The following is a 26,918-nucleotide window of genomic DNA, read 5'->3' as shown; positions in this document are numbered from 1 at the left end:
CAATGCCACCATCCCAGATCTCTGTGAGTGTAGTTCTTGCAACAAAACCAGCGCAGAGAGTATGCAGGGATTAAGACAGGACTAAGAAGTGCCTTACAGGAGAGCTGAGAAAGGATCTCCCCACTAGAGCAGAGTTCAAGCTCTGTTTGCTTTTGCCCGTCTCCTTTGCAATGCTGGAGTCAGCCTCAGCTGCGCCTGACTCAGACGCGAGGCGTTAGTGCATCCCCAGCCGCCAGGGCACTGGCACTGGCCAAAGCTGCAAAGCTTTCTTGTTACCATGCTGTGCCTCGCATCCCTTCTAGGGCTTAACAGCTGACAGGAACACTGCCTCAGGTACCTCTTTGTCACCCAGCAGTGAATCTGTCGTGTCTCTTACTACTCTTACTGAGAAATAGGTGAACATTTTAGGTGTATGGAACTGACAGGAGATGTAGAAAAATTTACATTAGAAGGAAAGCCAATGAAAGCATGTGGATTATTAAGTTATACACAGACAACAGATTTTGGGTTTGTTTGCATAAATTTCTATTTTATATTAAGATTAGAATCCTTTCTAGTATTTCTTCAGAGGAAAAGTAGTATCTTGTCAGGTTTATAGTGTGATAAAATAAACACAAGGAAATAAACATCTTCACAATATAAAATCTTCAGTAGTAACTCCAGTTTTGTTGGTATATTTTTTTGTACCAAATCCTCTATAGAGTATACAAAAAGAGCAGAATAAGTAAGAGCCTTTAAGTAGCAGTTCAGGAAGAAAACAGTCTTGTCTGGAGTACAGGTCATCTGCTTTAACAGCATCATTCCAACAGTCTGCAGTACGAACCAAACAGCCAGAGTAATACAGATCAAATACCTGGGACATTGAAACAATCTTTTCTTCTTACGTAATAGTCAGTATTAAACACTTATAAAAACACATTTCTCATCATTAACATGATTTTTAGTATATAGACTGGTGCCATAAGTAGTCTAAAATAAAGGTTCTTCATTGAGTAATTTTCACTGGGCTTTTTATGCCACTGAAGAAAATCCGTAGAGGGGCATAAAAATTGCGGCCAGCAAATATCCCCATGGATAAATCTCCTTCAAACAGCTATTTTTGTTACACTATTACACCATCATCAATAGCTTGCTGCTCAGGAATACAATTTACTGCCAGAGTAAGTGTTTCAGGAACTGGTGTCACCATGTTTGTGGATCAGTTCCTGACTGTCTGCTAAGATGACCAAGGTAGCTGGAATGGCTTCATGTTCACAGTTGATGGCAATGTTACTCAACTGATCACTGCACCCATTCCTCCAGCTACTGTGTTTTTACTTCCTGGAGATTGCAGAAACAAGGAATTATAATTAGTACTGCTGCACATTCAGATTTTTTTTTTTGTATTTAGTATTTGTTACATATACCAAGGTCTTTAGTTCGAGGACATACAAGGTCTTAACTTATAGAATAACTACTTATGTTTTTATAAATTACATCATGGCTAAGCACTCAAGCCATATCTACACTGCACACTTTGGCCAACAGTCAGAGAGAAAGGTGTGATCCACATCAGTACCACACTGCAAATGCCATTATACTGAGGGAAAAAACCCCAAACTCTCCTTTCTGCAGAAATACACTCAGAGTTTTGCTGGTATGAATTAAAGCTACACCATGGGAATACCCTGCCAGTACCCCATGCAAGCCCAGTTACCCTGGCAGTGCTCCTAGGGGTGCTGTATCTTCAATCCAACTTTTATTTCCTCTTTTTTTCCCCTCCATCCTTTCAACTGTTGTGGTTGCACAGCTCCTTTGTTTTTGTATCATCTTCAAAGCATCATATCACATTTTCACAAAAGAAAATATTCAAAATGGTAATTTAAAAAAGTTTATTACATCAGTGAATCAGCAAATAGTGTTTATTTCCAACAAAGCCACATTATCTTTTTGTCTTCTTTCATCTAGATTTAGCTGTATTTAATAGTAGCAAAAATGGGACTATAAAATGTAGAATGGAGATGAAATGAGAAAGTTGAGATGTAATCTGAGGACTACTCAAATACAGTGTAATTCCAGCTCTTCTCCCCAAAATGCAGCCAATTTGTGTACATTTATGCCTTACATTTTCATATATTTGCTATAGAATGCAAATATTTTATACCCAAATAAAAACTTCCTAAAGGATAGGAGTATCTTTAATTGCATAATGTGGATTCTGTTAATGAATTTATAATCATACAACCTCTCAGTTTACAGACCAGGTGACATTAACTGGAATTATGGAAATGGTAATCAAATGTACTAGATGGGATGAATAATGGAAATACTGACTTTCTATCTACTGATACTCCAACCCACCAGGTGATTATTCAGTTTAATATTAAATACTCAGTCCAGCCTCAAAATAATGAAGTTTTAAAATCCCACGTTAAGTTTACTCAACAGTGGAAAACTGATGCTGGAGCATCATGTAGTTTTCAGATACACTTCAATGCCTTAAGAAAAAAACTTTTAAAGGACCTAGCAATTTAGGAATTTAACTGTAAGTATTCTCCAATAATGGTCACTGCAAATTTCAAATCCATGAGCTTACTTCATGTCAGTTAGCTATCTGGAAATCTTGTCAGTCCAGAATATGAACAAGACAGTAAGTTTCCCTGGCTTTTAATTTCTTCATTAGTTTAAGATCCAAGGAACTGTGGGTTTTGTTCACTTGGTAGAAACAATAAAAAAAAAAAAGTTACTTTTTAAACCCTGATTTACCAAAAAAATAAAACCCAGAGATTTGCAGACATAATAAAATTTATTTAAATTCCATGCATTACGGTAGCTACAAGTGTAGTCATATGAAACTGAAGGACAATAACTTCTTCTGTCCATACAATGTAGCTGTAAGTGAAATGAATGGGAGTTCCACAGTTACAAAGAAACAAACAAAACAAAAAAAAAAATCCCAAAAAAGGTAAATCTGTTTCAGTTTTGAGTTTCAATTCAGATACAGTCACTAGACTGTAAATCTTTGGGGGAGAAGAGGGGCTCACCGATTTTACAGCTGAGAATGTTTAGTTTAAGATATTCTGAAGAAGCTCAGAAGATACCTTTTAATAATTACTACTAATACTCTGGAAAATGAAAAAAATCCCTTAGCCTTCATCCTAATTGTTAGAATCAGGACAGCAATTGCAGACAGTCCATTTTCAAAGTGCAGCTAAATAGGGTTTTATTATGCAGCTCCTTCAAGTTGTACTGAGTAAGCTTCACTTTGAACCAGTTTTGCTTTAATTTCTCAAGAAAAACTTCACTGGTCCTCATAAGCTTACATTGCTTTTTGATATGCAAAAATTTACAGACTGTGCTTGATTCTGACCCTCCCATATTTCGGCATGTGCAAACTCTTAGGGATTTAAATAGTCTTTCTCCCTCTCAGTTCAGACTGATCTTTAAAACAGCAAGGATTATCCAGCCCTCTAAATTAAAGACAGGGTGAACTGAGTAATTTATGTAACTGGCACTTTTTAATTGGCCCAGTTCTCCCACAAAATGTAGCTCTTATAAATACTAATAGGCACTATTGCCACAGATTCTCCTATTTTTGCAAGTTTCGCTGATTTACTGGTTGTTAGCATTTTCTGCAGTTAAGAATTTAATAATGCTGAATTTGTATAAAGACACAAGATGTAGTTCTAGCCTTCAAAATTGACTTCCTGTGTCTAGTAATGATGTTAGGTCAACCTAAATTTGCTGAAGATATTAACAAATGTAAAGCTAATGAAGGTGCCACATTTGCATGAATGTTTTTCAATTTTCAGAATGCATTCAAGAAAGGGAAGGGGCAAACCTAATTATTTTAATACAAACTTGGTTGAGTGCCCAATTGCCTCATTTAAAACTGTGTGTGTGGGGAGGCTGAGGAGTTTAGAAAAGTCCAAGTAACCAAATATCTGGGTTACTGGGAAGTTAAAAAGCTAATGCAACTGCGTTACATCCGGATAAAAAACATTATTCAAAAGCAATTCCAATACCGAAAAAGATTTCAAATTGAATAGTTTATTAACATGGTAGTCATCTTTGTAACATGTGCACACACACTCGCACACTCTGAATGATCTGCCTGGAAAAAAGAGGTCTTAATAGAGATGCTGGGGGAAATTAAACATTAAAAATCCTTTAGATTTTCATAATTATAGGCAATTATGTCCACATCACTTACAAAGCTATTGCCGAATCTTTCCAAGGAAGCAGAATTTGGGAGAAAAAAAAAATTGTTTTTGGGAAAATTCAACAGTGGCATAGCAGAGCTCTCAATATGAGAAAGCTGACATAATGTGGACCTTTGCTGTGAAATTTGTCTTTGCAAAATATGGGGAGAAGTTTATCAATGGGCAGAAAATAAGACGGCGGTGTGAAGTAGGCTTTTGCTGAGTCGATTTTCCTCACAGTATTGTGCGGGGTCATTGAGAAAAACGCTTAGTCCTTCTCTGGAACCAGTTTCAGAACTTTTCCAATTGCAATGGTCTTACCTAAACCAAGGAGACAAACAGCAGAGTTATATTTACTGTGAAAGGAATGCAGACATCTCCAAGAACATGAAAACCTGCCCCAAAATACAGGCTCTTAAGTATTAGAAATCACAGAGAATAAATTATTATGTTGTAGCATCAGTGTATTTTAAAAGCACAATAAAAATTTAGAAGTAGTAAGCCTGCTATTCAGACAGCAGAGAACACAAAGTGGATTGTGGAGAGCCTGCTTCTACACTTATCTCAGGAGAAACAAGGCAGAATCACTACCAGATCTGTTTACTATTCTTCAAATACTTTATTTTAAACATATCCCACAAATCTGTGAGTTTTACCAGGGTGTGCATGTGAAAGCCTAACATACAACCCCCCTCATATTTTTCAACTTTAAAAAGTGAAACTATGTTATTCACATTGTAGGTGGACATTTCAGGACACATTAAAAACCACTGCTGGTTATTTTTCAAATCCAGTCTTTTGTTTCACAATGCATATTTCTGTACATTACTCAAATAAAACTCTCTCTGTTACTAGCAAGGACTCTGCACAATGACAACAATTTGCTTAGATTAACTTTTCCATTGTTACCCAGAGAGTGATTTCCACTAGATAACAGCATTTTAATACCTCACCGCCTGTGGCTCTGAGTCCAAGTAAGCTCTGGCAGCAGTCAGTACCTGCTGCTGAAGCAGCCTTACCCTCATCCCTTAAGGTGAAGCGACCCATCTGAGGGAAATCTTTGAATGTCTCAAGGCAGATCGTTCCTGCTGTCCTTAAACGGGCAATGCAGACTTGATCTTGTTTCACAAAACGGGGCCGTGTCTTACTTTTTTCTCCTGTTTTTTTGTCTACCAAGCAGATTAAGGCCTGGGTAAGAAAAAAAATTATAGCTGTAAGTGCTAAAATAAGGGTTATTTTTCTGTTTTTTACAAAAAGAATCGGTCTAAGAAAGAATATACTTACAAACAAATACATGAAAAAGTTTGCATGGTTTATTCAGTCATGACGTACACCACTTTGCAGAAGGCTTATGCCAACAGTAACACTTACAGCCACTTTTTGTTTGTGTTAGGGCACAACCAAAAATTCCATTCAAGGCTGGAGCTTTGTTGCTTTAGCTCCTCTAGAGATGTATGACTGACACAACCCTTCATCCCAACAACTGGATTGGTTATATTCACATCACAACTTAAAATGACACTTACTGTTATCTCAACTTCTTCAATACAGGTGTGGATGTGCAGCACTGCATTATAACCTGGGCAGATAATGGATTTGTGCTCAATTATCACTATCTGTAAAACAATTCAAAATAAAAAAGTGCATTTTTCCTGATTTCAATTATAAAAGAACAGAATAATCAATACAGAAGTAGATTAAAAAGTCTATTGAACAATATACACATAAATTTTTATCAGAGCCAAATTTTTAACTTTATAATATGAAAGTAGAAAACTGAAGAACTAGCCTCATGAGGCCTTGCTTTCACCATTATAAGTATCTAAAACTTCACTGAGAAGTTACATTCAAAACAACTTATATTTTAAAACCTCTAATTAATGATGTCAGTGTTAAGTATATATGTTATTGCCCATTTAGAGATATTGCAGTGAATAAGAAATCTGAACTGAAACTTCAAACTACTGAAGTTTTAGATTTGGCAAAACAAAAAATATTTCCATGTTTTTTACCCCTCTATACAGCAATTAAAAGTTGTTATTCTACCTGGGCATCAAATGTGCGTCCAGAATGACAAAGGTTGTTGAGATCACAGAGAATAAATCCTGGAAGGATCTCTTCCTCTTCAATTCCCTTCAGTCTGATCTTTAGATTTTCACCTGGGGCTACTGAGTCAGTTTCTACATCATCAGAAAGAATTCCAAGAACTTCCACATTGTGCTTAAAGAAAACAAAAACACAGTTTTTCATTGTGAATATTTTAGTCAGGTACAAAATGATTGTAATATAACAGTATTTCAATAAATAATTCTATTACAGTTTAGGTTAATTATATTTGGTTCTGTCAAGCTTCAGAACATTTAAAAAATTTGAATGATGAATTACTAATAACTGAATTTTTTAAAAGAAGATTATTCTTTTTCAAGTTTTTTTTTGTCCTGTTTCCCTTTGGGGGAAAGAAAAAAAAAGGAGAGAGGGAAAGAAAGAAACTCTTGAGCAATATTAACCCACAGCAGGTAAAAGTGGCCAACAAACAGGAAATAAAATCCAGTTGAAGTGTGATAATTTGTAGTCCAGCAATGAGTTTACTAAGGCAGGAGAATCCAAGTCCTGACTGCTAAGGAGCTACACAACACCCCCTGTGCCCAGAAACATCACCCATGTAAAATGTGAGAGCTTAGTTGTGCTCAACAGGGCAACAGAACATTTTCTGATTTAAAGTAATCAGTATCTTTAAGAACAAAGCTCTTTTTTTATAGTAGTAAATTTTTAAAATATCTAAACCGTCCCATACCTTGTTTGGCATCATCACAAGCTGTTGTCCTTTGCAAATAGAGCCTGACTCCAGCTTCCCAAGGACCACAGTGCCCATGTCCTTCACAAAGAGAAATCATTACATAGCAACTGAAAACATTTTCCTGAAGAGTCCTCTATTTATGATTTACCTCTGAGTTTGATTACTCAACTCTGTGAATATCTAGCACTGCTAGACTTAGTATTTTGGAAATCGTTGTCATGAAAGATTACAGATTTCAGGAGTTTCATATAATGCCTAAATTATTTACTTCCCTTCCCTCCTCTATTCTACAGTTGGAAATGTAACATTAGCAAAGAAAAAAGATACCCTCTAAAAGTACAGGAAATAGTCCATTTACTGCTATCTGAAAACAGCCTCTTGATACTTCCTATATTATTATTTTAATCTGTACCTTATATTTATCCACAATTGGCAGCCTGATTGGTCCATCAACTGAACGGTTGAAGTTTGGCAAATTATCCAGGTATGGAATAAATGGTAATCCACTAAAAAAGCAGAAGGCATTGTTTCAATTTCATGAGCACCCTTCCATTTAAAAAAAATTATTCAAAATGGATAAATGCAGTCCAACAAAAACAATCATATTCATCTTATCATTTAGAAAAATGACCTCTAAGATAGCTAAATTTATTATAACATCCCATCAGCAGTCCACTTTACTTCAACCAACATATTAATACTCAGGATATGATGTTTTTAAGTTATATTACAGGGATATTTTCCACAAATTAATTATTCCTTTGGAACTCATGACAGATGTGTAATATATTTCAGAAATACAAAACCATAAGCTAGGATTAAATGTGATTTCCATTAATTCTTTTTAAAGTACACTGAACAATATTGAAACACTTGACATCCACTGAGAGGCATGGCTTGTCCCTAATTAAAATACAACTTCAAGCAAACTGCTCACGTCAAACAATTACTCATTGCAGCAACGTCAGCTGCAGCATCACTGGCAAATTCCAGTGCTCGTAAGGCACTGAACTCACACAGCCAAACACTGCTAATATTTTACTAACAATCTTCTGCAGCTTCCAGTGCTTTTCACTGGCACCTTGCATGGCTGTGTTCTTGTTGCTCTGGCTGTACTTCCTCAAGCACTTTGGCACACAACTACAACAAACCACGCTCTGCTACCTCCCAGCTTCACTGAAGCATTTACTTTTATTGAAATACAGCAAATATTCAAGTTGCTCAATTTAAGATACATACATATACCAAGGACAGAATTCTGACTGTTCTTTAAGGTTTGCTCCAGTCAGTCCTGAGCAGGGCATGAAATGAATGTCCTTTTTGGGATTGAAGCCAACTTTCTTCAAAAATGGCACCAGTTTCTCTTTACATTCCTCATATCTATTAAAATGACAAGCAGATCAAGGTAAATTCCACTTATTCCAGCATAACATAATCCTGTGCTTTAAAAAACACGCAGACATTTCAGTTCCAGCAGTTAAGTTACTGTGTGAGCAGCAAGCAAGCCTAATTAAGGTCTGGAGGCCTATTTGCATCTTCTCCCCAGCCTTCCAGCACAGCTCAGTATTGTGTGTTCCCCTATTCCCCCTCATTCCTCTGCCCCATAAAGCATCATCAGTGCTCTGCCCACGCTGCAGTGACAGAGCTGGGGAGCAGCAGCACCAGCTGCAACTGCTTAAAGCAAGAGATCCAGGCCAGGACAGACCAGGACAGACCACAGACTCCTCCTGAGGTCAGGCTCCAGGCTGGCACTGTAGTGCTGCCTCAGTCTCCTACAACTAGGTTTAATCTATTTATTTCTCTCACACTGCCTCCTCTCAGTTTGGGGTGAATTCAGTAATGTCAGAAGGCTGGGGCAGGACCAAGACAGAGAATGGGGTGTGCCTTTGTCTCTTAGTGAAGCAGGTTGACATTCCAAGGTTGCACAGGCCCTCATGGCTTCCCACTAAACTTCCACAATTCTGGGCAGAACACACAGCAGCTTCTCTGAAAACTCTGGCAAACTCACAGGTAGAACACACAGCAGGTTCTCCCACAACTCTGGCAAACTCAAACAATCACTTCCTTTTTTAGACTCAGTAAAAAGTTTCCAAGTCAACAATTAAACAATGCTAGAATGCATGGGGGTTTGTTAGATATGTCTGCATGGATCCAAGCAGTTGATAGAATATGTTGGAGTGCAGAGCTTCCAGCTTAATTGAGAAGCACTGTCCTGGGCAGTGAGCTTCTGGTTTTCCTGCCAGTTTTATAACCCCTGCCTTTAGTCCACCAGTCAACCATCCTTTCAGCAATAATGGGATACAAAAATTACTTTACCTAGGAATTATTCTATTGGAGTATCTGTCAGTTAAGATTAGTTTTTTAATATTAACTCACCTTTCATTACTCCAGTTTACAGTTGGATCATCCATTTTATTAATAAGAACTATTAAATGCTTTACACCTGCTGTTTTTGCTAACATGGCATGTTCTCTTGTTTGTCCACCTTTCTCAAATCCAGTTTCAAACTCTCCTTTTCTTGCAGAAATAACCTAATTAAAGATACATATTTTAATAAAGGTTCTACAATTCTCTCAACAGAACAATCAATAATACTGCCTTATTCAAAAAACTCTGGGTAGTCAGACCTAGTAAAAACTTCCAAAATGCACTGGTATATTCTCAGTATTACCCATTAGTTTCTGCATTGACATGTAAAAAATTCACATGACACCTGTGAACAGCTTTAAGAAGCTGTTAAGTTACTCCAAAACTCACTCATCTCAGTAAATGTAACATTTGAAAATTCTGCCTGCTGAAAGTAACTAAAAGAATAAAGAAGTAAACAAAACAAAAAAACAAACAAAAACCCCCAGAAACTTAATTCCATAGCATATGCAAAATAAAAGTATCTGATTTCTCCTTACCAGCACAGCAAGATCAGCTTGAGAAGCCCCACCAATCATATTTGGAACAAAGCTCTTGTGTCCAGGAGCATCTAAAATAGTGAAGTGTTTCTTCTCCGTTTCAAAATAGGCACGACCCACTTCTACTGTTTTACCTTTGTCTCGTTCTTCTTGGTTTGTGTCTAAGGCCCAAGAAAGGTACCTAAAAAATTCCAACCCAAACACTCTATTGTTGTATCAATTTTTATTACATTTATATAGAATTTGTTAGCCATAAGGGACATTTTCTCTTACTTATTTTAACCACCTCAGCATTGCTAAATGTAAAGTCACTACTGGTCTTGGAAATACTGAACTGACTGGTTTGTGTGTACAATGAGCTGCAGAGCCCACTGCCAGCTCTCCTTCACACAACTATAAGGATTCTAAAAATTCTAATAAACATGTTTCATTTTCTAAGTTCTTCAGCTGTATTCTAACCTCATATAATTTAAACTTTGCCTCAGTCTCAGAAACACCTCAGGATCAAATACAAAACAATTTTTCCTTCTCAGCATAATTAACTAAAACATTAGTTCTGACTTGCACATATCATTATTGAGAATTATAATTACTAGTTCTCATTTATTTGCACATATTAAGCAGAAGTTGGCTATGAAATAGACACCATCTTTATTCACAATATCTTCAATCAATTTTCATTATACAGACTCTTGTCCCCTCCTAATAATTTTTCCCACTGGCCAACAACAAGTTAGCTTTCGGTTAGGTAAACTGAAATTTTAAAAAAAAAAGCTACTTAGATCCTTCTGGTTTTGTGAAAACTGGTGACTATAAAGAAAAAAATGCTCTTACTAGTGATAAAAAGTGGTAACAACTCAATTGAACTGGTTTAACACAGTAATGATTTTTGCCATTAACAGCAGCCTGTAGCCATCCTTAGCTTTTGTTTTGTAGTGACTGGGGGGTGTCTGAGGAGATGCTGCTTTGGACAACAGTTGCTTGGTGAAAAAAACCATGTCACCCTTTCTATTCCCCTTCACACAGGATTCAGTGAGTTCAGGTCAATGCCCATCCCCTGAGGATGCTCTACCCTAAGGAAATCTTTAACTGCTCATTTTCCAGAGCCCTTTGAACCCCTTTTATCCTCCAGCCAAAAGGAGAAAGCTTTCAAAAGGGAAATCAATTTTGCAGTTGTTTGAAGCAGAAATGAGGCTGCTATATGTGCTGTATACACTCACTGCCCCCACAAAACCCAACCAACCAAAAAACAACAGCAAAACCCAAACCAAACAAGAGGCCACAAAAAATCCACCCAGGACAAGAGCACCATCGTGCCTGGAGGAAGCCAGGGCCACTGGGACAGAGACTAAAACCAGTTTCAGTGCAGTAAAGGGCAAAGGGTGCTGCTGTCTTCATGAAGTTCATACCATGTTTCTCTGTTTTTTTCTTTAGCTTCTCTTTCATATTTTTCAAGTGTTCTTTTGTCAACCATTCCTGTCAAATACCTAAGGAGAGGGAAAATAAAAGTGCAATTTTAGAGAAAGCAGAAAGGTATTTCCAAATATTTACTTATACAATCCCCACAGATTATTATGATTGGGAAATGAAGATACTAATTTTTTTTAATCTTCACAGAAAGGACAAAGTTTAACCAATGTTATAAAGCTGTTTCAAATTTCATTTTAAAATACAAAGAAAAACAGCCATGCTCTAAGAAAGAGATTAATTTTAAAAATTTGATAATTTTTGCTTTTGCATAGTTGCTTCTATTAAGTGAAAATCCTATAGCAATAACATTAATGCGCTGGAATTAAAAAATTCCAAAGACAGTAAGTACCTCAATTGACAGGGACAGAAACATTGTTATAGAAGTATTATCATATGCTGATTAAAGCCATAAAGAAAATATTACTCATTTTAATTGATGTTTTTTAATTCACAAGAACAAGAAATCTAAAAATTTAAGTTTCCTTACATTATTTGTCCTCCAATAGTTGACTTGCCAGCATCTAAAATAAAATTAATTCAAGTCATCAACAATGTAAAATTCTAGAAACAGCAGACCATTATGAACTAAGTAATCTAGTTTGTTTCCAAAGGATTTATTTTTTGAACCACAATCTAAGTTTTTGGAAGCATCTTTCACTTTCCCTTGTTCCTATTATAATTTGCTGTCAATTACATTACACCAAATTTTGAACATGCTGTTTTCATATATATAAATTCAGCATTATCCATAACAAAACCCCCTCACCAAGCAGTGATCCAGCTAAAGCCAGGGTCAAGAGTGGGAAGCTCTGGCAAAACCCCTTTCCCTGCTTCCTTTATCCCTGTCCCTAATAACCTGTGTGGGCTGGTCTTCAATATTGGGCTGTACCTCTGCCCACAGCCCCTTTACTTTATGTGACTCTATTCTGAATTTACCCAAGGACTCAATTACAGTACCTTTAAGGTGGTAAATAACTACAGAAATGAAAAGACAGAATCTACTTATAACTTGTGATTCAGTAATTCTGCTCTACTTCTGACACCACCCAAGTTTTTATGAAGTTTGTTGAAACTATTAAATGAAAATATTTTGCTATAAATGCTTCTTTTGACCATGAATTATGTTAATATATTGCTGTAACACTACTAATTTGAATATTCAGAATAATATTTTTTAATCTAATAGCAAGAACCCTAAAATAAGTAGAAAAGAAGCACCATTTTCTGATTTTGTTCTTCAGGTCATAAATACAGATATATCACTTGAGCACTCAACAGGAGCAGCTGCTTGAGAAATCATGAACACAGGCACTGTTGTGTCTAAGACAACACACTCTACTCTTGGCCCTCTACCCCTGAAAGACCTTCAAATTTTTCCTTTTCCAGAGCAGCTTCATTAGAATGAATGCTCCTGTGAGCCTCAAGACACGAATACAAGGAGCAGCATTAATTTCTAATCCTCTGAGTTAGAGGTAACACACAACAGACACATCCAAGTACTTGGATCCACAGATTCTTACACTTCCCCCTCCTCAGAACTCACCTACGTGTCCGATGAACACTACATTTACGTGCTCTTTTTTAGGAGCACCTGGAGGTGCTACAACAGATTTCGGTTTTGGTATTTCCTCCTCCTCTTCCATCATTTCCTGAGCGCTCTCCTCAGAAGGCCCCGCATCCCCTGCAGGACCCCCTCCTAGCTCTGCTTCACTGGGCTCTTCTTTGTGGTCCCATGACTCTTCTGGGGACATTTCTGTCTCTCCATTTTCCACTAAAAATGAACCAATTAGATATATTCAAATAGATAAAGAAATTAAAAAGAATTACAAGGGGAAAAGCCCCTGCCCCAAAGGCACAATCACAAAGCTACCAGGTCTGTTAACATTTTCCTATAGAAAAAGGGACAACTGCTGCTTGTTTCTGAAATGATTTAGACCAGGAGCTTCCAAGCTAGCTTGTGTGCTGACATAAGAAATCTAGGATATAGAAACTTCTGTTTTAACAAGGCAACAATTTTACAAAGAAAAAGCAAATCTGAAGATCCACTCAGACCAGCACAGTAGTCTGAATCCACAGACACACACTACCATATGTTTAGAAAGCAAGGGAGAGGGATTATAGTTTAAGTTCACTCATAAGCCTTATAAAAACAATAAGAAAGATACAATTCCTATGTTCTGATTGTTCACATTGCTGACAATTTTAAAGTTTTTTGCTAATCACCGTTGCACACATGTTTATGGGGCTATTTGGTAATATGAAATTATTTTTTAATAAAGCACTCATCATTTTACAGTGTCCAAGCAATCCAGCTGCAGCTCTCAATGCACACTAGTGTTCAATTACCTCTTTCCTCACCCAAGTATAAAGATACAACAAAGTACACTAAGGACTATTTGTAAGTGTAAAGGCTCTACTATTTTGTTTGCAGTGATTCAGCAAAAGCACTGCAGTAGTACATGGTAGTACTATCATAGTAAAAAGGAACAATTCTCATCTTACCAACAGATTCTGAAATTTCCATGTTAACAGCAGCATTTGAACCTAGAAGGAAAAAAAAGGGGGAAAATGAATCATTAGACACATACTTAGCATGACAGTAATCAAGAACAAAGAAAAATGAGTGACTAAATGAATAAAAGGATAGTTCAGATGTTTTGGCACTTGCCAAAGCTTTTTAATATACAGGTTCATTTCAAAAATTCTGCTTCATACTAGTTTTATGATCTTCCATAAGCCACTTTATGAGCCTTTCCCCAACTGCCTATGAAACTGTAAATAAATACAGATAATCACATTGCCTTACAAGAATAGTATGAGGATAATGAAGATTGGAAAAGGTTCATAGAGATTTAAAAGAGATTATTTGCAATAATTTTTTAAAAAAATAATGGAATGAAGAAAAATTACTACCTTCACAAGAGGCTGTCTGCTCCTCTGGAGAAGGCTCTACAGGTGCACCTGCAGAGAAAAAAAGTTTATCTTTTAAAGTACAATGATGTTACCAATTTCCAAACTTTGCCATAAAAGACCATCTCCCAGTTTTATTGCAAGAATTGTACGGAAAGAATAACGACTCCCCTCCCTGCCAAGTGGTACTAAACACAGCCTCTAAGCACAAGTACTGCTAAAGAACACTGCCTAGACATGGTGAAAATAATATACCACTTCTAAAAACAAGCCATTTCTCCACCTGAATGGAAAGATACACTTAAAGCAAGCAATTTTCTATACACAGTATTTTGCTTGCCCATCCTCTTTGAGCATGCTGGCTGGTGGTGTTAGTGTCTAACTGGTGTTCAAAAATAGCCAAGCAGTTTCATTGTATCCAAAGCCACAATGTGGTGTCACAACTGCAGGGAAAGGGTCTTACAGCCATGTCTACACTGCTCTTATGCCTCATTTCTGTTAAATGTTGAATAGGAAACAGAAACAAGCTACTAAAAACAAATTCTTAACATCTTCTGTAGTTATTAAGGTCAAGAGATGATAAATTCATTCAGATGTCTGGTAAGTTTGCCAGTCCTCTTAAACACCAGAGCACAGTCCCATTACATGGAGGGCAATCCCACTGACCATGTGCATCTACCAAAGCCACAAGTATGGCTTTTTGGATAAATTACTCAACCCTCTCATACACTAAACCATACCACTACATTTTATGCTGAGGTGTAACAATTATTAAACCCACTAGGAGTGATACATTGCAATTACCACACCACTCAATGTTTTGGGACGTTGTTTCACATGATCAAGGGGCCTTCTATAACTATACCTAAAACCTTAACCTATGTAGTTTTCTCTTGTTCTAAGTTGAACTTATACCAAGAGAACATAATGCTTTGAAACAAGTTCTCTTGTTTTTCAACCACATACAAAATTCATACTCTCTGTTTAGCTGTACTCCAGCTCTCCTTCAACTGAATTCTGAACCCAGATCTTAGAGCATCACTTGCTCTATACGCATGATGGGACCTAAAGATGAAACAAATCCCCTCAAAAGAACAAAGGCACCCAGGGAAGGACCTGCTCCTAAGCCTCTTTGCTTTCGCACTGTTTGCGTATTTGCTGCAGACTCCTCTAAAGTGGAGCAGCGCCGGGAGAGCTGGCAGGGGGCCAGAGGACAGGGCTTTGCAGGCAGGGTGAATGTGGGTCACAGCACAACAGCCAGTGGCCAGCAGCAAACCAGGGAGGGGACACAGCAATGCCCAAATGGAAGCACTGCCTGCACCCCTGCCTTGGATCACACATGAGCAGCAATGCCCAAATGGAAGCACTGCCTGCACCCCTGCCTTGGATCACACATGAACTACACTCCCAAAAACAAACCAACCAGGCTTGAAGAGAATGAATTCATACAGTCAGTAAAAGCATAAGAATAGAATACCCCTAGATCTTTTTAAATAAATGATCTATCACTCCCCTTTGGCTGCTGGAAAAGACTCCAAGCAGCCCATTTTTGAGTGTGGTAAGCAGGTGGCACAAAATCCAGGTATGAACCTAAAGCCTCCATTTTGTAGCACATCAAAGATTGTTGGCTATTTCACACATACTGTGGTTGGGATGCATAAATATTTTAATTACAAGATCATTTCAACAAGCTTTTGATTTCACTCCAGAAGTTTGTCTGTAATGAAAAATGTATCAAATGGCAATATTAATGCACTTGCCTTGGAACAGACGTTCTACGAGTGGTTGGAGAGCTAGTTAATTTCTGAGAAATATACTGTCAGTCAAAACCATTCCTATAAACTCAGGTTTTACTTTCTGGTCTGCAATACAGCAGGTATGCAGACAGGAAAAAAGTTTCTTCACAACTAAGAGAAGAAGAAGAAGAAAAATTTCCTCTGTAAATTCTGTACAGGCCTAGCACACAAGAGTCAGTAAGACAGTTTGTGCATGGATGCTAAAGAGCAGCAGTGCCACACAACCAGGGGGGAACAGATAGTCAGCTACAACCACAGCCATTTATTAAACTCTGGGCACTTTGGTACACAAGTGGCAGACATCCTTTGGAAGAAGACACTGAATTGTATCAAACATATACTGTTTCTTCAAAGCAGAAAGAAACGTAAACCACTCACTAAAAAATTATTGTTAAGAAACCAAATAAATAAATAAACTTAATTTCAAAACTAACATGCTCTAAGTGACAAAAAAACTCACTCTCCACAGTAACTGTTTACTTCTGATAAACAATTTCAGGTAACGTCAGGTTATTTCAGACAAAGGCTCAGATTTACCATACTCCATGTGGAAGTGAACAGATTGCCTGAAAAGTGCCTTAAGACCATCATCTGAAAAGAAGGGTGCAATCCTACTGCTTCCCTAGAGCACAGGGCTGGTGCATCTTGGTCTGTCACCTCTTCTCATCTGTGAAGATCATCCAGACAGGAATCTTTCAGAGAGAGGGACTCAAAACGTCCTTTGTAGGAAATCTGGTTCTAAAGTCAGGACATGCCTTAAGTGATGCCAATTTTAAAATGCCTCAAATTACTGGATTTATGCATGACAAGCAGCTTGAGGATTTTACACCTAACCATCTCCATCCCTCCTTCAAGCCCTAAGTCAAGAACTGCTGTTGCAATCTTATCCATGGTATTACATGGACTGAGTGGCTTATCTTTAGTCCTGCTCAACATCAGAGCCTTAGGACATTTTTTGGAATATCTCTGTTGTCAATGCCAAGGGCAAAAATGGATACAGATGCTGCATTTATCTACTGGTGCTATCAGACAATGACATTATGTAATTCAGAGTCTTGTCTAGAAAAGGTAATTGTGGGGATTTTTTAAATGCAAAATGCACTGGAAGAGTATGTGCACTACCAATACAGAGTCCAAAATTGCACAGCTTGTAAAACCCAGTGACTGATCTCTTTAAAATAGATCTCATGTCCCAAAGAATCCACTCTGCCTACTTCATTCACACAGTATTCTACTACTGATAAGTTTGTAGCATATCACATCAAGTTTTGTACTTGTTTGCACTTCTGTTGTACAATAACCAAAGCTGCACAAGGACAACAAATTTGAAGTTATCATCCAACCTCTGAAAATATTGTTTTAAAAGACTACAAGCTAGGAACTTTGCAGCACTAACATATTAGAATGCTTGTAGATAAACAATAGAAAATTGCTCTTTAAATTTCTATTAGAATGTAGCAAGTTTTTCATACCTAGAACAGGTACAGCTGGTAAGAATCAATATTAGAACAGTGGTTAAAACACAGCATTAAAGTCAAACTCAATTGCTAAGCAGTAGTGACAACCTCCATCTTTACACAAACCTCAGTGTTTACCAGATGCCCAGAAAAAGCTGATAAAGGTCTCCACACAAGTAAGAACTGCCCAGTGGTTGACTGGTAATTCCTGAACATCAGTTACCTGAACCACAATGCAAATGAATTCACAGAATTGATGAGAGGCATAAATTTGGCGCAATACACAGCAGCACTCAGCTCCCAGCCTGCTCTGCTGCTGGAGTGATAAGAACCCAGACAGGACTGGAACCTGACAACTGGGATAGACTACAGAGTTAGAGAAACTCTGCACCATACAGCAGAGAGATTAAAAAAAAAAAAAGTAAAAAACCTAAAAAGACAAATTCAGCCTGAAACAAACATCTTATCTACAAAACTTAGATGCCTGTAGAGTGAATTTGTTACTGCTTCTCTAATACAGGCATCAAGTTGCTTCACAGGAATTCCTGAAGAGTGAAGAAACACATGACACCCACCTTAGGATTCCCATCACCTTTTTGAATGTGTAATTCCAATACCTGAGTTCAGCACATCTTTACACAATAGTCATACAGTCTTCATGCATTACATAACAGAGGTTTGCCCCCCTTTTTTTAAATGAAAGCATAAAGGGAATTACAGCAGAGTAAAAAAATAAAAGTCCGCATCAAACACACACAGCGTGAAAAGCAGAACAAAAAAAGCCCCAAGAGATTCTTAGATAACAAAAACACACAAAAATTATGTCAAGCACAACTACAGCTAAACAAAGTGCTTTATACTCAATACTTAAAATTGTACAGAAAGAAAAGGTTTTCAGGAGTTCACTGTAAGGCAGTTGTTTTGAAAGTTAAACCCAAAATTAACTTATTCTCTCTGCTCTGCTTTATAGCCTATGCCCCAGCTTCACCACTGGACACACCAGTTTTTAAAATGCACCAATGCAAAAGCAGCTTTAATAGTTTAACCTGACTCTGTAAAATTCACAAAAAATAATTAGCATTTGTTTCATATTCATAGGCTTTTATTACGTGTTAGCTTAGTAAAAGACCCACCTTCTTCCTTCCCCAGTGAGGACACACCTTAAGCTTATCTTATCTAAACTTGACATGCTCCTTAACAACTAAGTTTAAAAAAGCTTATGGGGACTTTCAGGGAATATAGTGAAGTTCTCTTCTGCTTAAGGCCAAGTATTTGTGCTCAGCTGATAACTTGATTTTAAAGACAGATAATCAAGAAACCAAGCTCCGTATTTCAACAGTTCAGGATTCCACTCTGACAAAAATCTCTCATAACCCAATATCTTTAGTATGACTCAGATATTTAGTATTGCATCTCCTGTCCTAAACTAACTTTTGTAATGAATACAATCACTGTCATTTTCCCATAGACCTCTTCAAAACATAGTCATTAATTTAATGGATTAAATTATGACTGCTTTATTCCTTCATAATAAAAAACACAAAACCATCTTTTTATCTTGGCTTTATACAATCAGCTGCTTCTTTTCCTTGCATATCTGTCAGCACAAAACAGGAGAAAAATGCCAAAATTCCTTAAGTGGAACTGTAAAACCAGATTATAAATAGAATCCAAGAATTATCCCAATTTATTTTTGTGTTCATTTTGATAGAGCAATCAAGTTTTAAGATAACACCATGCTTTCAAACACATTCAAGCAGTAGCCCAAAGCAGAGTGCCACACACACACGGCCAGCAGGCTGCCTTAGCCCCCAGGACAGCCCATGCAGTGCACAGCTGACCCCAGGGGTTTGTGTGTCTTTTACTGGAGCCATGCAAGGCCACGAGGGTGATGAATTATTCTAACAGGAGCAACACAATCCTGGCCACCTTCCTGGGGACACTTCAGGTGTAGACAAAGGACATCTGTGTAACACATTGGCACCCTGGGTGCACCACACAGGTATGTTCTATCTGATCACCCAGCAGTGCCAAGACATCCAGCCTTTCTCTGCACCCAGTTTCACAAGTGGCTGCACAGCTCACCTGTCTAGAGAAGCTGATACAAAGACTGCTCTAGATAGACAAGTGACAACTCAAATCAAGATTTTCAGATAAGAATTTATCCCATATACTGGCACTGACAATACCACCCTGATTTGCTGCCATTGAGCAGTTCCAGTTTGCAGTTCTGAAGCATTAACAGTAACACTACCAGCACTGCTGAGGAAATCATCAGCACAGGGCTGTTCCAAGGCTGACATGAAAAACCATGTAGCCCTTAAACATAACAGCTTCTTGGACTGTGGGCTACTGTCTTAGACAAGCCTTTCTCAGCAAGTTCATATGCAAAGTGAAGTTCTTGAGGACTGAGACGTTGAAGAGTCTTACAGTGTAAAATGAGATACCAGGCTTTGGAGAACACAGTGGTACAGATAACTCAACCTGCTCTGGAAACTACAGGTTTCAGAACTGAAGTAGATGATACTGAAACTCCACCTCTTGTGTCTGACTGACATATGGATGTCCCAGCTGCTACAAGGTCAGAAAAAATGAGGGCAGGGAAAAGCAGGAAGAAAAATGTTATACCCATTTATTCACAGCACTTGAAGGCTGAGGATGTCCAGCTGCTTGAATTCAACTGCTTCAGGAGTGACTACTGCAGGCAATTGAGGATATTTAGGGAGTGAAGCAAACAGGGGCACTGAATCTTAAGCCAGATGTTTGCTTGGCTCAGAACTGTAGGGGCAAGTTGTTTAAACTGGAGTCATTAGCAAAGATCTTTAGAAATTAATTTGAAGTGGTCAAGAGAATTACCAAACTAAACAGTAGCCCTAATACCACCAAAAGGACAAATGCTTTCCTTACACCCACTGCTGCATGTCACACTTTTTATTCTTATTACTTTCATACTAAGGATGCTTTTTTCTCTTGCTACTACCACTGCATACTTCAAATCAGTGAACAATTCAGGTTGGAAATATCCCAGGAGTTAGCTAGTTTAGTCTCCTGCTCCAAGCAGAGTCAACAGTGAATACTTAAAAATTATTTCTGAAAAGAAGAACTAACACAAAATACCATAAAGACCATACAAGGAAGCTGTGATAAATTTTACCAAGAATCCTGTGAGTATTCAAGAACTACTATTCAAAACTGAACCACAAAAATGCAGATTGATGCTGCATTTTCAAAAACATTTTGATTCTCTCATACCCCATTAAAAAAAAAAAGAAATCTTATTAATCAGACGTTGGTGTTAGCTATTCCCTCTGAACCATGCCTTGATATAGAAACAAAGAAAAAAATGTAATTTTCTGCTACATACATCTACAAAATTAATGAAACATAGTACAGAAAGAAGTCATAGAAGCTAAAGAGTGAAGTTGCAAGGCACAGGTGTGACTATGAACATTTAGAGGCCCTAACACAATCCACTGTCATTTCATTATCACACATGGCCTTAACTGAGTTTAGTTTGCTAGTCCAGCAACTGCCAGAGTCTCCCCAGAAGTACAAAGTGTCTGTGACACCCTCCCAGCTCACCTGGCACAGAACTGTGCTGCAGCCATGGCTGTCACAGACAAAAAACCAAAGTCTTCATTTCACATTTCCAACAGAATTCAGCAAAGAGAGATTTTATTCAAATGAGTTTGACTTGGACACAATTTGATAAATGTAAATCCTCATAGCTACAACCTTTAGAACATACTGGTTTTAGTATATTCCTTAGGTTCAAAAATGTAAATTATATGCTTTTCCCATATAATCAAATGATAGTTTCAGAATTATTTTGGAATTAAATTATCTGGGAGCATAAGTTATATTGGTGGTAAAATCAGTCAGCTTTCTTCCTAATATACAATTTCCAATCAAAAGAAAGCATGTGTAAACCAGTTTGAAAGTAAGCTTTAGGAATGCAGGTTTCAGGATTTTCCCAGTTTTAGAAAGTTAACATCTTATTCCATAAATGACTTCTGAGAGTGCTCCTTCTGTGCTCTAAACATAAATGACAGGAATTTTATTCAAATTACTAGAAACATTAAGTTAGTGTGCATGAAAGGAAACACTCTTACACACTGCAGCCACACAATGGAATCAGTCCTGTGGAATTTTTATATGCCACGCTGCTACTACTCATTTATCCTGATCTCTAATGGCCTTTGAATTACTAAGGAATTATGACTTGAGCAAAACCTCACCAAGAGAAAGTTCCAAGAAGAAAAGCACTACTAGAACTTAACTTTAGGCCACTGAAATTCCTCAAGTGACACCCAACTTTTTAGATTTTCTTAAGGTTTAGATGTATCAAGACGAATTTAGGTTCTTCCCTACTACAAACTATGTAATGAAGAATGAGTGTCACAGAGCACCTCATTCCCTACGGGAACAAAAGCAAACTGGGCTGCTGCAAAGTAACCTATTCAGCACCACTGTCTAATCACATGTTGTTCTGACTTCTTTCCAGAGCAAGCTCCACCTAGTTCTGCCAGCCAGGAAAGTAGTTGTCACCTTATACAAACACCTGCAAGGAGAAGATGTCAATTACCTTCTGCAACCAAGCAAGCAGACCTGGAGCAGTACCTAGCAAGTACAGTATTCAAGTTAAGAAAGAAATAGAATTTTTTAACTTAAGGTTTTTTTCTGCCTAATCTTAGGGATATTGAAGCTACTCTAGAGAAACTGAAAATCCTGAACCTTAAAGAAGATATAGCAATCAAGGTAAATTCAAGCCAGGTGGATTCTAGCACTATGTAGGAAATGTAACTCAGCAATGAAGACACAAAGCAAAGCTATCCTGATCACTCCAGATCATCAGACAGTTTTCAAGCCATCCCTAATTTCTGGAAAGAAGAAGCTCATCACAGGTTGTAGAAGTAGCAAAAGAGTGGAGAAAAGGAAAGTAAAGAAAAAATTGGTAGGTGAGGAGATGTAGTTTGAATTCCTAAAAAAAAAAAAAATTAACTATAGAACACCTTAGATGAAACCTTAAAAGAGCAGCCAGGAAAAAAAATCAAAATTATTCTAATAATATTCAAAACACTAAAAAAAAATCTTTCAGTATTGATTACATAGCTAAAAAACCCAAACTTTTGATTCAGATTGCAATATCTGAAAAATACAGGAATGGATTTTGAAGATAAATCAAAGGTGCACCACGTGTTCATCACAGCCCCAAGGTACCCAGTCTACCTCTAATCTGTGAACTTTAACAGATACCTTTATTCTAAATGGAATTCAAGAGTCTGCCCATGGCTTCTCTGAAGTTTACATTAATGCACTTAGACACTACTTGCCTGCACAGTAAATGAGCTACAACTTCTGCTAAAAATCAGGAGTGCTGAACAGCTGTAGAGAACATATAATCTAACATAAGGAACAGGTCAATATTCTCTTAGAAAAATATTAACGTGTCATATTTTAGTTGTTAACAACTATTAACTTTAGATACTAGGGAGATCAAGACCAATTAATATATTAAGGAAAAACACAATAAATAATAAGCCACAACCAACAGGAAATCAAGCCAACATAATTTAACAACTAGTGTCTTTAGTGAAATTAAATTACTAGATAAATACCTGAAACACTAGCTTGTTTCATATTATACCAATAGGGATACAGAAAATTATAGGAAAAATTAGGAAGATCTCAAACTCCTTAGCTGCAGGAGTGACATTAAAATCCTAACACAAAGTTAAGCAGCATGTCCAATGTTTGGAAGAACCTTCAGTTTGGAGCTGAAAATGAAAAAGTAGGTCTCCTTTAATTTCCCATATGCAAAGTAAATCTAGTATAAACATTGGTTGCGCACACAAAGATCCTTTGAAATTAAAAGCAGGGTAAATTTCAGGTTATTCCATTAGCTGAGGCCAGCTGGACAAAACTCCCTTCCCTACTAATCCTTTATCGGCATTATGTTAAGAAAAAAAAATAAATTACTTGATATAATCTTCAAAAAGACATTTAAGATACATCTGAGGCCCTGGTGGCTGAAGAAGTGCTTTTCTCCCCAGCAACACTAAATTTATAACCTCCAAAATCTTCAACAACTCCTAGAGTGTTACATGTTATATATTATATATATGACATATATTATATTGATTTTATGTATTATAGGAAGAGCAGAGCTATGTGCTTTTGTCCCATCATGGGTGACCCTTTGCGAGCAAAGGTCCCCGCGAAACGCACACGGGACCCGCAGGGAGCCAGAGCCCCCGGTTCCTGCTGCTCCCCGGGCAGAGCCCCGCGGCCTCCCCCCGCCGGGGCCCCCCCGACCCCGGAGCGGCTCCCCCGCGGTGCTGCCACCGCCCCCTGCCCAGCCCCTGTCCGCTGCCCCGGCCGTGCTCCTCCCGCCCGGGGACCCTCCTGCGGCCGGACCCCGCTCCCGCGCCCCGGACCCCGCGCCGCCCCCCGGCCCGGCCCGGCTCCTCGCCCGCCCCGCGTGGCCCTTTCCCGGCCGCCGCGGGCCCGGCACCCCCGCCCCGCTCGCCCCGCGCCCTCCCAACATGGCCCCCATCCCTCCCTGCCTCCCTCGCCCTCCGCGGTGCCGGCCCCGCGGTTACCGAGCGGCGGCGGCGGCGGGAGGCCGGGCGGGGGCGAGGGCGGCGGCAGGCCGGGCGCCGGGCCGCTCCGCAGGAAGGACGGCACGAACTCGGCGGCGTGGACGTTGGGCACGAAGGGCTTGGCGTTGACGTTCAGCTGCCGGCTGAAGGCCGCCCCGAGCAGCTCCTGCTGCGCCTCGGCCTCCGCGGCCGGCGGGGCGCAGCCCGGGCCGGCGCCGCTGCCCGGCTCGATGTCCGCCTGGTCCCAGCAGTCGGGAGCCGAGTCGCTGCTGCTCCCACTGCCGCTCCCGTTCGCCTCCATTTTGTGGCGGCCCCACAAGGCTCCGCGGCCCCGAAGCGTCTCCCGGGTGAGGGGGGAGCCGGCGGCGGCACCGACTCAGCACTCGCTCCGCGGATTCCGCGTGTGCTCCGCCGCCCCGACGCGAGCACAGTGTGGCCTCTCGGGCCGCCGTACCCCCTCCCGGCAGCCTCTCCTACCGCCATCGTAGTAGTTTTTATCTCCCCCGGCCCTGCTCCTGCTGCACGTCCGAGGCTCGGCGCAAGAACTACAATACCCGTCATACCACGCGCGCGCACCCGCGCCCCGCCTCCTGAGGACAGACGGGAAATGGAGTTGCCTGCGTTACTTGCGCGCTCAGGAACTGCAACTCCCGGCGGCCCCCGCGCGCGCCGCGCGTCCCTGCCGGCTCCGCCCCCTTTTCCAAGGGGATGCGGAACGCGGAGTTGGCGCCTCCGGCGGTACCGGAACCGCCCGGGTCCGCGCCCAGCGGTGCCAGAACGCACCGAACCCCTCCTGGGGAGCTGAGGTGCACGGGGACAGGACAGGCGGGACAGGAACCGCCCGGGTCAGCTCCCATCGCTTCCCACCGAGCCCGTCCCGGAGAGCAGAGGCGGCTGCAGAGCTCCCGGGGAAGGTGGGGGAGCACACGGCCTCCCTCGGGATGCAAGAGGGAACGCTGCTGTACCTGTCCAGCCAGACGTGGACAGGATGCAGGGAAAGTTCCAATTTTGGTCATTCTATAGGACACTTTGACTTGATTGTTATCATGTAAAAAACCCATCCAGTTAAGCCAGAGTCAGTAGGACTTTGCAAATACTGAGGCCCTCCCTCCACTGGTATGACTCTTAGAAGTTTTTAAGACAAAATCTCAACAAACAAACCCGAAAAACATCGCTTGAAGTTAAGTATATTTGGAGGAAACAGAGGGGAAACAAGTAGATTTTGGTTATGGGGCTGCACGAGGCTGTGGCAGCATTTTGTCTTGTAGGGTACAGTGTGTTTATAACTACACAAAACAAATATTTGGGAGTTTCTTGGAGTGCTGACATGTGAGGAGTGAGTCATCTGCAGCATTATTCATATCAGAACACTCTAGGACAGATTACAGGGTTGTTTTAAAGCAGGTGGTCTTAGAACTAAAAATGAAAGATCTCCCTTTGGTACAGAGTCCTGGGCAGTTTTGGTTGGAGAACAAAAGCTCTCCTGAAGGGGCATTTGTGTAATGTAATCCTGACATGAGAACCAGAGGGTTTCTGGCTGCACACCAGCAGCAACATGTGGAGCATGGACAAACAAAAGCTTCTACAGATGTTAATGGAAATATGGACTTCCAACAGATCATAACCAGGGAAAACATTAGTGTGCAAGGTAGCACTTACAAAAGCAAAAAACAGAAAACCCCATAAATCCAAAAAAAAACCACCAACCCCAAAGCCCTACTAACACCACAGAAAGTTCATTTTGGAAGGAAAAAGTATCACTTATAATGAGAGACTAAAAACCTGTGCCTAAGTGGAAGCCTTTCCTTCAAGCACCACCAAGAGGTTAACCCTAACCCTATTCTCTGGCACAGAGTTACTCTCCAGTTTTCAGACATTGTCAGTGTCTATTTTTCAAATCGAGTGTAATTAAGGAAGAGTCTCACCTGTGCTACTGTTGTAATATTTGGAATTTTGTCAAGCTGCAAGTAAGTCCCAGCTGTGCATGGCAATCACTTTTCTGTTTAACAAAAGGAAAAGTAGTACACGGTGCATTGTTTGGGTTTGTTTTCTCTAACCTTTGCTTGTTAGGTGACTTTTATTAGCCAAGAGGTGTCTGATACATTTCATATAGTACAGAAACAAGGTAGCAGCATTTCAGCACTCAGGGATTACTGGTGTTGAATAATAGCTAGAACTGCACTGGAGAGCAAGCTGCATGCATTCTGCTGACAGAGTGACTTGTTCCTGAACACTTTTTACTGTCACTGTGAGCATGGAACAGGTTTATAATGAGTGCAATGCTGTACAGCAAGCTGGTGTTTGGTTTGAGCCCTGACACAGCCTACAGGTCAGGAAAGCCTCAACTGGAGGCAGGAGCTGCCTTTTCTGAGCAGTTTAGATATACCTAAAGATGATCAACACAAGGAACACAGAGAAAGCAATTCTTGCACATTTTTTGGCATTCCTTAAAAGAACTTCTTGAAGGTTTTTGAAATGGGCCTTCTTTCCAATGGCTCCTAAAGCACTGAGTTGTGATAATTTTTTGTGTTTGTGTAGAGGGAGTAGGGCCAAATATGTGTTTGATCAGAGGTGCAGAAGTGCATATTACCACTGATTTCAGGGAAAGAAATTAGTTGTGTTTCACAACCTTTCTTCCTTCCTTCCTAGGTACTTATTCCCTAGGTACCTGCTAGGCTATAAACAATTAGTCCATAGAATTTCAAAAGGTGCCAGATGTCCTTCAGAGTGTACAAACCTGTTTTGCAGGCTGTCACATCACACATGGAATTGTGTAAACTCAAACACTACATTTTTAAC

The 26,918-nt window shown here is 39.5% G+C and overlaps 1 protein-coding gene across 1 annotated transcript; it reads right to left on the bottom strand.

Moving 5' to 3' along the window:
- Positions 1-1,856: 1,856 nt before the first annotated feature.
- Positions 1,857-24,537, bottom strand: GSPT1 (G1 to S phase transition 1). Its single transcript, XM_066560752.1, has 15 exons — positions 24,120-24,537; positions 14,268-14,315; positions 13,857-13,898; positions 12,898-13,125; positions 11,842-11,875; positions 11,294-11,371; positions 9,885-10,065; positions 9,355-9,509; positions 8,218-8,358; positions 7,391-7,484; positions 6,976-7,056; positions 6,228-6,401; positions 5,708-5,797; positions 5,201-5,369; positions 1,857-4,502 (listed from the first exon to the last, which is right to left on the bottom strand). Exons 1-15 carry the CDS (start codon positions 24,418-24,420, stop codon positions 4,450-4,452), a joined length of 1,869 nt encoding a protein of 622 aa, XP_066416849.1. The 5' UTR covers positions 24,421-24,537; the 3' UTR covers positions 1,857-4,449.
- Between the last annotated feature and the right edge of the window lie 2,381 nt (positions 24,538-26,918).

Source organism: Molothrus aeneus, chromosome 16 (genome assembly GCF_037042795.1).
Source record: "Molothrus aeneus isolate 106 chromosome 16, BPBGC_Maene_1.0, whole genome shotgun sequence".
Taxonomy (NCBI): Eukaryota; Metazoa; Chordata; class Aves; order Passeriformes; family Icteridae; genus Molothrus; species Molothrus aeneus.
Note: the sequence above shows the minus strand (reverse complement) of the source record. Positions and strands in the feature narration are given on the sequence as shown.

Coding starts and splice junctions, on each gene's coding strand:
- GSPT1 (XM_066560752.1), bottom strand. CDS start 24,420: ATGGAGGCGAACGGGAGCGGCAGTGGGAGCAGCAGCGACTCGGCTCCC. Junction 13,126..13,856: donor GGAAATTTCAGAATCTGTTG/GTAAGATGAGAA, acceptor GTTCATTTTTAG/TGGAAAATGGAGAGACAGAA. Junction 11,876..12,897: donor AGTGTTCATCGGACACGTAG/GTGAGTTCTGAG, acceptor ATTTTATTTTAG/ATGCTGGCAAGTCAACTATT.